At 32.9% G+C, this 12320-nt stretch overlaps 1 protein-coding gene across 4 annotated transcripts in view; it reads right to left on the bottom strand.

Annotated features, from left to right (window-relative positions):
- The window catches only part of MICU3 (mitochondrial calcium uptake family member 3), a 103617-nt gene that overhangs the window by 42377 nt on the left and 48920 nt on the right, over nt 1–12320 (bottom strand). For 3 of the 4 annotated variants that reach the window (XM_032413518.1, XM_032413521.1, XM_032413519.1), the window contains exons 3-5: nt 11777–11808; nt 5258–5336; nt 1587–1634 (exon numbers count right to left, since the gene is read on the bottom strand). In XM_032413518.1, coding sequence (XP_032269409.1) covers nt 1587–1634; nt 5258–5336; nt 11777–11808 — 159 coding nt within the window. The remainder of the gene's footprint in view (nt 1–1586; nt 1635–5257; nt 5337–11776; nt 11809–12320) is intronic. The other variant, XM_032413520.1, reaches the window with a different exon arrangement.

The following is a 12320-nucleotide window of genomic DNA, read 5'->3' as shown; positions in this document are numbered from 1 at the left end:
ATTCACTGTATCCAAAGATCCTAACCTTTCCATGTAAGCAAAACCACCGTATGTTTTTTTCCTACACTCTTATCCATACCCTGTCCCATCTCAACAAGTGGCTTTCCTAACCAGTTCTATTATATTCTTGCCTGTCACTCTGCCAGTTTAGGTATTTCAGACTTAACAGTTTTGTAACCAAAGTTGTTCTATAGCTAACAATATAACTTTTTCACAAGTCTCTGATATCCTTGGTACTCCTCTAGTTTTCATGGAGTATTCATCATTGACTAGACTTGAATCATAATGGCTTCCAGTGTGGAACAACCTCAGATAGTTGTATTACTAACTGCACAACACTTCTTGTTCTTCAGCACCAACATTTTAATTTCATTTTGAGTCCAGGAGGAAAAAAAATACAAGAAAAAATAAAGGATGATAATTTTCAAAATTCATATGCACACATGTACATCCCCCAAACTTCCTGCGACAGAACTCCAACATAACATCATTCATTACTAAATTCAGAATAACATAATGGCTCTGATTTTTCTAATCATAGAAGTACAAGGAATTTTATGACTTGTTTCTAATGACAGAGTTTCACTGATAATTCGCATTTCCAGACATCTCTACAAATCCCCACAAACAGAAATCCCTCTAGCGATATTCTTTCATTTATTCTTTTTTTTCACTCATTCACCAACTAGTTTTTGAGAGGCTACCATGTGCTAGACACTGTCCAGAAATGGACAAAAAAGAGAAAATCTCTGCCATCATGGACCTTGCATTCAAGTATGGGGAGACAAAAACATATAAACCAATAAACAAATACTTTCAAGTAGTTTTAAGTGCTATGAAGAAAATAAAACATGGTAAAGGGATAAAAAGGGAGAGGTAAGAGAGGGAGCTATTTTAGGGAGGATAGTCAAGAAGCGTTCACATTTCACATTCAAACGAAAACTGAATAATGTTTATTATCATGAGGATCTTGAGGAAAAAGCACTGACGGCAGAGGGAGCAGAAAGTACAAATTCCTGAGGTGAGAATTCAAGGAACAGAAATGCCAGGTGGCTGGAGCACAGTGAACAATAGCAGGTAAGTTCCTGCATTAAATGCAATGAAATTTAACTGAAATCATTAGTAAGCCCTTCCTATATTTCATAAAAATTGCTGCATATGAGAGGCAGAGAATAACAAAGCTGTTTTAGGATGTATAATGGGTATTCTGATACACTCACAGTTAGAAAACTCATTCTTTCACACTAGTCTTAAGAAACTTAAGATTTCAATGAGTGTAGCAGGAAATTTACAAATCCCTACATGACCTGACTTTTAGGCTTTCATGTAAACCAAAAGGAATGATGTATGATATAAAATTTATAATTTATGAGCATTTTATTCCTATACCATATGTCATAAAAACATTTATGTCTTTGACTCTTGATAGTGCTATTTGCTGATAACATTTAGACATGAATTTTGCAAAATAACCATAGATAAACCTAAAGTGATTTTCAATAGTAAGAGAATCTAAGATTTGTTTTCCAAGATTCTGATTTAAAAACAAAACTGTATCCAAAAGTAGACTCAATGAGTACACTTACTTGTTAAAATACATAAAAGAAAAAGATATTCTGTGTAAGAAATCACACCTAGAAGAAAAATAGTATTAGTAATGCTATATATAAAGTATTACTTTATCAAGCAAAATATTATTCTCACAGTAATAAGTAATATTAATAAGGAACTTACTGTTTTAAAGAACAAGCTAAGTATTGTTTTAAACAAGACTAAACTATTAAAAATCACGGCAAAAGAAGCAACAAAATTAATTTTAATTTGTTTCACAATGCTTCTGTGGAAACTCATGCAAAATTCCCATTAATACTCCTAGATATATTGGCCAAGAAAGCAAAATTATATTGTTTATTTATAACTATAACTTTAAACTTGTTGCTAGTTTTCAATGGATGAACTAACATAAAATAAAAAGGTTGGAAATGGTTAAACTGTAAAGCGCTTAATTACTTCTTAATAACTCTTGAAAAAAATAATAACTCTTGAAAAAAAATTTAGATATTCCTGCTTACAAATATGATTTCTGTAATTGCATTAAAAAAACAAAACTCTGTATCACTTTTCTGCTTTCAAGTTATCATTATTATTTTTGACAAAGTTAATGCTTCTATTAAATGTACTCTAAGAAGTTTTTGTCTTAATTACATGGCTTACCCTTTCTGAATATTGCATCCCGAGTTCTCTGTAATCCTAGTATTACAAAGTTTAAAAGGTGTTTGTTTGGAGTAAATACAAATATATATTCTGTTACTCAAATTCTTGCTTTTGGACATAACACCCCAAACTAGAACTAACGCTTAATTGAGCTTCTAGGTGGATCCTGAGAAAATTAAAATCAGGAATAAGTCAGTAACACTTCTCCAGATATCAGATAGTCCTAATGTTTAGTAAAAGGGTATACAAAAATCCTTAAATAATCAGATTGTGAACCTTGAAAGTCCATTTTACCTGATGTTCTTTGAGGCTCCGCTCTTTGTTACAGAACAAAGGGAAGAGAAGTCACTGTCAGGCAGTTTGTCAGAAAACTTGAAGGGAACTAGCTGGAGGCCCTGAAAGCATTCCCTTCTTTTGTTTATACTACAATATTGTGACCTATAGACAGATAGTTCTGGTTGACTGCCATGAATGTTATGGGAGAAAGATTCTGGAATGGTCAATGTATATAAAAGATACAATACCTAGATTCCATAGGGATCCCTCATAGAAAGAGAGAGAGAGAGAAAGAAAAAGAGAGAGAAAGAAAGAAAGAAAGAAAGAAAGAAAGAAAGAAAAAGAAAGAAAGAAAGAAAGAAAGAAAGAAAGAAAGAAAGAAAGAAAGAAAAGGAAAAAAGGGGAATGGGATTGGGAAATGGACTCTATGTCTCTACAATCCCATCATCACTGACTGTTGTTCTAATTGACCTGGTGGAACACACAAGAGATGTTGGTTGATATAAAGTTTAATAACTACATCTTTTATTTGATAATTAACTCAAGATTTCCCTCAGTGAACAATTAGCAGTGAGAGTACTAATCATAATTATCATGGTAGGTACTTGTTTGTAGGACCAAATGGTTTTTGAGGTGGTGTAATCCACAAACAAGAACAACGTGAAATTTATGATATAATTTAATAAAAATGATCAACGAAAAGAGAAAATACTACTCAACATGAACTGTAGATTCTTAATGCTTTCCAATTACAAAAATGTAAAACTATTAGACTCACCTTTTAATTTATTTTAAGGCTACCCAAGATCAAAAAATAAAATAAAAATACATATGCTAAGCATATAAAAAAAGAGGGTAAGAAAAATGTCAACTACATTTCTTTTGAAAATTCAATAAAAAAGTTCTAAGGGAAGTTCCTTAAAAACATTATACTGCTTAGTTCCTATATCATGATACATCATACAGCTGGCTGTTATAACTAAGTCTGAAATACATGTTTTCATAAATGTTGCATAACAATTAATTTTTTGTAAAACTGCATAACATTTTCTTGCGGGGGTAATACTTTAAGCAGATAAAATGCAACTGTAAATTAATCTTCAATAGCTCTCAAGATTTAGCTTTAAAATTCCTTTGCCACTTAAACCAATTTATAAAAAAGCAAGGCTCTCTGGGACATTCTACTTCGCCTAACCTAATGGTTCTAAAACTTTTTGTGTACATGGATTCCTTCGATAATCCAATCACCATGACATAGCTCTGCACTATCCTACAGGGTAGCCATTGGTCACATGTGGCTACTTAAATTTAAAATAAATAAAATTAAATACAATAAAAAATTCAGTTCCTCTGTTACAGAAGCCACATTTCAGGTGCTTTTTAAAAGCCTACATCTGGCTAGTGGCTACTATGGGAGACAACACAGAAATAGAACATTTCCATCACTATAGATAATTCTCTGGGATAGCACTGAATAGATCATTTCCCCCCCAAAATTTGCAAATATTCATGTAACATAAAGATTAGGACAAGCCTAAACCCAGGGCTTCCAGATTCAACCCCTTCTATGACCACAAAGAATTTCCTTTTTCCATGCATTTGTTTTTCTCAGATGATACTCGATCCAATTTGTATTTTCCCATGAGAGGTATTAAAAGTAAATATTTTTATATTTGCTAACTTATCTTTCTGAGCTTTGATTTTTCCTAATCCTATCATCCCACCCTAGATTTGAATGACAATCTTTAAGACAATTTCCAGGAAAAAATTTCTAAGAGCTTTAAATATACCATGGCCCTGATTTCGCAAAGATTTTAAAACCCTAATTATGAAAAGCCTACGATGAAAGGTAAGGTGTCTACCCCTTTCAGATTCCATGTGAACCAGGTGGAAGCAATGTGAATTTCTAATTCCACTCAGATAAAATACATGGATTATAATGATCCTTTAAAATATTTGGCTTCATGCTAGAGTATAATTATTTTCAAACCAATATCTGTCAAAATTGATGAAAATGAGAAAGGTAACTGTTTATATAATTTCTTTAATATTTTTATTTCATATACTCTTATATTTGAAAATATAAAAAAGTATATTTACAAGAAAAATTCCTTTTTAAGATTAAAGAGATTTTATTAATTAGTCTTTTCTATAAATATGTACAAAAAGTTAAGTGTAAAAGAAAATGGCAATAAAAGCTATATAATTTGATTGCAAGGAAATGTATGAATTTATAACAACTTAGCTTAGATACATAGATACAGATCATATAGTAGGTTGAAAGGTGGATTTTGCAACAAGTGTTGTTTTAAAAGAAACATGTTCAAATTGGGTGACCAAAAGACATATCCAGTAAGTTCTTCACAGTGATTATTAAATTTTTAAAAAATCTATAATCTCCTGGAAGTAAAATGGAAGAAAAATAGTTGGAGATCAATATTTTTGAAAAATGCTTTCTATAATTAAATATAACCCTCACTACTCAATATGGTTGGAAAATAATTTTTTATGCCATAAAAGTTCATTTTCTTCTAAAAAATTTGAAAGACAAGAATAATATATTTAAAAATAAGAAACACCTTTAATCCCGCTACCTAGAAACAATCATTAATATTTTGGTTTTTTTTTTTTCAGTTTTTTCTCTATGCACACACACATCTGCACATATAAGTAATTTGTTATATTATTTTAAGTATAAGGAAAAATATAAAGAGTATAAATAATACAGTGTCCATTTTAAAATGCATAAGTACTGAAGTTAACTTACCTTTTTCTTTAAGATTACGAAAAAGCTTTGATGATCCTTTCCAAACTGGTGGTGTTTCTGAGAGCATTTGATTTAATTCCTATAACATAAGGTATCATAACATTGATTAATAGGTAAACCACTTACTTATAAAATAGATAAAAAATATTTAAATGCCATATACAAAAAAATTCTCCACTTAGAAGACCTGAGACATGGCTGTATTTATTCTATTCTATACCTGTGGTTCATTCAACCACAAAACCCAGTATTTGCCCACAGTCTAAATATAAAGTAAATCATAAAGAAGCTATGTTGAATTCAGTTAGAGCTACCAAAAATTTCAGATAAATTTTGCAAGTGGAGGAATATATATAAAATAATCAGGTTAAGATAAAACAGTGAGTTTAAGTTTAGGAACCAGTTAGAAAAGGATAATTTCATGAAAGTGGTAAGTAAAGGTAGATTTCCTAATCAAGGTCAGAGATGATGACCTGGCTTCACATACTGTCTCTTTTCTGTAGCCGTCTTGGATTTAGGGAGCTTTGTGGAGGAAGTAAATGGACAGAGGATCAAATTGGGAAAGAATGAAGAATATTTTAGTAGTGACTCGAAGAGTGCAGATGTCAGATGGAGTTCAGGGGTATTGAGTGATTATGACCACTGTTTCCTTTTTTTTTTTTTCTTTCTAATTTTAACTTACATATTCAGTAAAGAACACAGACTTCAATTGCTTAGTCAGCCTTTTTTGCTTGTTTCTAAATCAAACTACCACAGCAGGTTGGGGAGCTTTTTTGGAAAATTTAAACATTTGAATCATTGTTCAGATACTAAAGGAATTTTGAATTTATTGTGCATACTGAGTTCAAAATAATTAAATGAAAATTATATTTTGGTTAATTGTAAAAAAAAATTATTAAAGGATTTGATGAGATAAACTGAAATAATTTGAAATAAAAAAGGTGGTTTGCTAAGTAACACACTGAAAAACACTAGAAACCACTTCTATTTCCAGACCTGATTCTTCTACTCAACATGTGGTTCCCCAATAGCCTAGGCATAACCCGTGAGCTTGTTCAAAAAGCAGAATTTCAGTTCCCATCCCAGACCTACTGAACCAGAATGTGTATTTTTAACAAGAACTCCGGGCGATTTTGTTTCCCTACATTCCAGTTTGAGAAGCACTTTTAGACAAACCCTTCCTGATGTGGTTGTACCTAAAAATGCTCTGTAACATTATAAACTGTTTTGTTTTTTTTTCATTACAAAGCTGAGCTGACAGGCAAATAAGGAAACCCTGGGATGCCAAAGGCAGCACAGGTATTTTTAGGGGATTTATGGATTCCCTGAAGCCCACTGTGAACCCCACTTTCATTCCCTTCATAGTGCTATCTATCTCTGCACTGCAAGTAACAGATGCCACCAGACGATCAATAGCTTCTGATTAGAGTAGCAACAGCACAGGGGTAAGAATTCGGGCTTGAATAACGATGAGAAGCTGGAATATTTACTGCTTAAACAATAAACTCATAAATATTTTTGTTAGAGCAAGAGATTAAAAATAACATTTTGCATATATTTTATATACGTTAATGTATACCATATCTATTATATAAATATTAACTTTTCTTTCTCCATTTTAACTATTTCCATATATTCAACTTCATCTCTTCTAGCTTGAACTCAGCTAGAGTTTACAACCAAAAAAAAAAAAAAAAATCATAGCTACCTTTTATTGAGTGTCCTCTATGTGCCTGACAATATATAATCTCTCATTTAATTTTAATTAACATCCTCATTATGCATATTTTACTGAGACTTAAAGAGGATAAGAACTTACCCAAGGTCACACAACTACTAAATGACTGACCAGATCCTTACTGACTAAGCAGTTTATTTTAGTAATAATTCAGCTTCTTCTGGTCTGGATTATCTAATTAACACACTGATTTTTTTTTTTAAAGATTTATTTATTTGAGAGAGCAAGAATGAGAGAGAGAGAGAGGGAGAGAGAGAGAGAGTACATGAGAGGGGGGAGGGTCAGAGGGAGAAGCAGGCTCCTCGCTGAGCAGGGAGCCCGATGCGGGACTCGATCCCGGGACTCCAGGATCATGACCTGAGCCGAAGGCAGTCACTTAACCAACTGAGCCATCCAGGTGCCCCAACATACTGATTTTTCTCTTCAGTTCACTTTAGGAAGTTTTAAAACGTATTAAAATCTGTATTTCCGTTCAGATTGGGAATTTCTCTCCCCATTCCCAGTGCCTAGATCTTGGTCTCTTACATGTAGTAGTGTTATAATAATAAATAATTTGGGGCATCTGGGTGGCTCAGTCGATTAGGTGTCTGCCTTTGGCTCAGATCATGATCTCAGGGTCCTGGGATTGAGCCCCACATTGGGCTCCCTGCTAGCAGGGGACCTGCTTGTGCTCTCTCGCTATCTCTCTCTTTCTCTCTCAAATAAATAAAAAAGCTTTAAAAAAATAATAAATACTTTGGTTGGCCTTTGCCCCTGGTTTCTGGAAGATGCTATATCTTTGAATCACACTTGGTTATAGGATGACCCTGGATGGGTTACTGATAGCCAGAAAGAACCACCATGATTAGAAGGTTGGGGCTCTGAGGTCTCCCTACCTCTGGGGAGGGGTAGGGAAAGGGCCCGGAGATTGAGTTCAATCACTGGGCCAATGAATCAATTATACCTACATAATGAAACCTTCAATAACAACTCAACACCCAAGCTCAGTGGAGATTGCCACTAGTAAATATATTGGTGTGCCAGGAGGGGTGACACACTTCTCCATGAGAAGAGGGCATGGAAGGTCTGTGTTTGGGATCTTCCTATACCTGTCCTCAGAGTCTCTTCATATGGCTAGTCCTGATTTGTGTCTCTTAAAATAATTATAAACTGTTAATTATAAATACAGAATGTGTCTCAGAGTTCTGAATCAGTCTAGCAAATTATTGACCTTCAAGGGGAATTATGGGAGCCTCTTGGATTTGTAGCCAGTTGGTCAGAAGTGTGGGGGGCCTGGGGACCCTTGATCTTGCAGCTGGCATCTGAAATAAGGGCAGTCTTGTTGGGGACTGTGCCCTTAAATCAGTGGAGTCTGACACTAAATCTGGGTGGTTAGCATCAGAGTTATATCACATATTGTAAGTTGATATTAAATAGATATTTGCTGTATCAAATTCATTTCCTAGAATTATGGTGCCTTGTAAAAGATTTATATAATTTTCTTAAATAAGTACAATTTTATCTTATTATATAGTTAATATATATGCATTATAGGAAAATTAGCAAGTATAGAAAATAAAAACTAATTTCAATCCAGGAATGAACCATAATTGAAAGTTTTATTTAAATCCTTTTAGTCTAATTCTCTCTAGGCATAATTATATAGCTTTTTGTCATTGCAGCAAATATTAAATTATTTTCTACATATTGTTTTGTAACTTACTCTTTGCACTTAATACTTCATGGGCATATTTTCCTGCCAAATATTCTTCATTGCATTTTAATGGCTACACAGCAGGTCTATATTAGCAGTTCTGAAATGTAATTCTTTATACTCTTAAAAATTATTATGGACCCCAAGGAGATCTTGTTTATGTGGATATCATATTTAATGCATGTGGAAGTAGAAATGATAAATTTTTAAACACAAAAATACACAAACACATATTCTATTAGATGTCAGATTGATGGCATCATCAATCATCCTGTAGCCTCTAAAAAACCCCACTGTACACTTATGAGAGAATGCAAATAATAAAACAAATTATCTTCTCGGTGTTATCATAAAAATAGTTTTGACTTCATGGACCCCTGAAAAGGTGTTTGCACTTTAAGAACAGGCAGTCTATATTATTCTGCAACTTGCTGTTACTCAACTTTCAGTCTTCTAGGTCCATTCATAACTTGGATGGATGTATTTTTTCATTGTGGTTCTGTATTACTGTATTTGTCTTTGAATGCCTATTTCACAATTTTTTTATTCATTTCTCAACTGACTGACATTTATATTGTTTCTTTTTTTTAATTTTGGCTATTACAATCGATGCTGCTGAAAACGCGTACAGGACTGCTGGTGTAATATTTCTCTAGTATACTTCTCTAGAAGTAGAGTTTTTGATGTGTACTTTCAACTTTATTACATTTGCCAAATTTCTCTCAAAAGTGAATATACAATACACCCTCACCTGGTTCTTTCTTCTTCGTTGCTAATTATTGGTACTGCTAGATTTCTGGAAGCTGATAATCTGATGGGTGTGAAACAGTACCATATTATTGGTTTAATTTGCATATCCCTAATCACTAGTGAGGTCGAGGTCCTTTATATATATTTATCAGCCATTCTATGTTTACCCTTTTTTTCTTACTGAGCTGATTATCTTTTTTATATTGACTTACAGGAGTCCTATATAAGTATAGTACACTTAATATTTTGTTAATATATTGCAAGCATATTTTCCCATCTGTCATACATCTTTTAACATTGTTGGCACTCTTTTGGTATGCCAAAGTTTCTGATATTTAATTTAGTAAAATTTTCCAAATTTCCTTTGAGCTTTGTTTTATGTGTCTCATCTAATGAAACCTCTTGTGTCCTTTATTTTACTTCTAATATTTCAGAATTTTTTGTCAAAGTAGGAACTTAATCCATCTGAAATTTGCTTTTGTATATGGTGGTCAGTTTGATATTTAATTGTATTTAGCCCCATTTGGAAAGACTATTGTTCCAATACCTAAAGGTCAATCCTTCCTCCAGGGATTTACAGATCTTCCCATACATGCCTGGGTCTGTTTCTAGATTCTATATTCTATTATTTTCATCTAATTAAAAAATTCTTGCAATAATATAATACTATTTTAATTATAGCTCTATTATTAATCTTAATACGAGACAGGCCAATTGTTCTCATCCTATTGTTTGTCTGTTTGCTTCCCTTCCTTCCTTTTCAGAATTGTTTGGAAAATTCTGGGCCCTGACTCTTCTAAATGAATCATCTGTGAACATGACATATTTCTCTGCTTACTCATATCTCTTAAAAAATAGAATAATATCTTGCACATCTTCTGTTAAGTACACTAAGAATCTAATAGTTTTTGTTGCTATTGTGAAAAGTATCTTATTTGATAGTGCAGTTTCTAATTGCTATTGCTGGTGCAGAAACACTAGCAGCAACCTTGCTAAACTTTTACTAAATCTGAATTTGAAATCTATGCATTTTTATATTTCTCTCTCAATCATATTGTTTCTTACTGTCTTGCTCCTTGGAACCTATTTTTTCTTGTCATACTACATGTTATAGCCTGAGTTATGTCTACCTCAAATCTGAAGTCATAATTCTCAGTACCCAGAATGTGACTGTATTTAGAGACGGCCTTTACAAAGGTAATTAAGATTATTAAACGAGGTCATTATAGTTGGTCCTAATCCAATATGACTGGTGTCCTTATAAGAAGACAACAATGATGGGGAGATGACAGAGGGAGAAGACAGACATCTACAAGCCAAGGAGGGAGGCCTCAGGAGAAACCCACCCTGCCAACACCTTGATCCTGAACTTCCAGCCTCCAGAACTGTGAGAAAATAAATTTCTGTTGCTTAAGCCACCCAACTTTGGTATTTGTTACAGCAGCCCTAGCAAATTAATATACTACCTTAGCTTAGACCTGTAATAAAACAGTGAGTAGTAGTTGTGATAGCAGACATATTTGTATTCTATCTAATTTGAAAGAGAATGTCTAAAGTTTTATATGTAAACATCATGTTTGCTACAGGCTTTTGGAAGATTCTCTATAACTGGTTAAGGAAGTTCCCTAGAATGCTATACTAATATGTTTTTTTTTTTTTTAATTGAAGTTTATCATACATTTAAAAGTGCAAAAGGAATATATGTAAAATTTAAAGTTAGAAATTGTTAAGAAACAGAAAATTACCAGTACTTTAGAAGCCTCTTTGCACTTCTCACTGATGATATTTCCTTCCATCTCCCCCAGAGGTAAATATTGTCTTGAATTTAATATTTATCATTCTTAGTTTTCCCACCTATGAATGCATCCTTAAGTGGCTTCTTTTTAGACTTTATGTAAATGGAACTGTAATTTATATTTTTGTGAACTGCCTGTCATTATGTTTCCCAGATTTATCTAGTTTAAGCACCAGTATAATTCATTTGTTTTCACTTGGTATACTATTCACTGTATGAATATATAAAAACTTATTTATCTTATTGACATTGTACTGTAGTCTTTCTGGCCAACCATGAATAATCTAATAACATGCCTGTGAACCTCTCATGCATGTACGAGTTTCTCTAGGTATAGAGACTAGTGTAAAATTACTGGATCATAGGGCATATTCAAGTTTAACTTTACTAGGTATACGTATGGCAGAACTGAGATCCAAGAGAACTGGTAGGTATAGGGTATGTGTATCTTTAATTTTATAGATGATGCCAAACTATTTTCCAAAGTGGGTATGCATATATATATAGTGTGCATGCATATGTACACCAAGAGCTTTAACCTACCTGTTTGGTAAGTGACTTCCACGTTTTAACAACTGTAATAAACAAATATAAAAGGGTTAGATAATAAATACTTCATGTAATGTACATCTGAATTCAGTAACCATCTACAACCCTAACTCATAACACCAAGCTTCTATATCTAAAAGACAAAGTATTTTTTAGCTTTGAGATGTGGATCTAAGGTATAGGTTTTACTTATGTTATGTATTTGTTTCATGTACTATACACTAGTTATAATAAGTGATAGCAGTAGAATAGGAAACATTTTCCATAATCATCTTACTTTGGGGATTTCTGGATTTATAAAGTTAACTCACTCCATGTTAAACATCCTATGGGCTTAAAAACACAAACACTGATATTTATTAAATATTCATACTAGAACATAAAATATGAACATAGAGAAATTATAATTTTAAGGTGCTGCCTATGATCTCTGCTTTATCTCTAGTTATAATTCAAATGCCAGGTCTCTCTAGGGTGAAGGGGAAGGATGGGGGCAATGAGAAAAGGAGGTGAAGATGAAAGCAGGTAACACGATAGG

Source organism: Phoca vitulina, unplaced genomic scaffold, assembly GCF_004348235.1.
Source record: "Phoca vitulina isolate PV1807 unplaced genomic scaffold, GSC_HSeal_1.0 scaffold15, whole genome shotgun sequence".
Taxonomy (NCBI): domain Eukaryota; kingdom Metazoa; phylum Chordata; class Mammalia; order Carnivora; family Phocidae; genus Phoca; species Phoca vitulina.
This window is presented reverse-complemented; position numbering and strand designations above follow the sequence as displayed.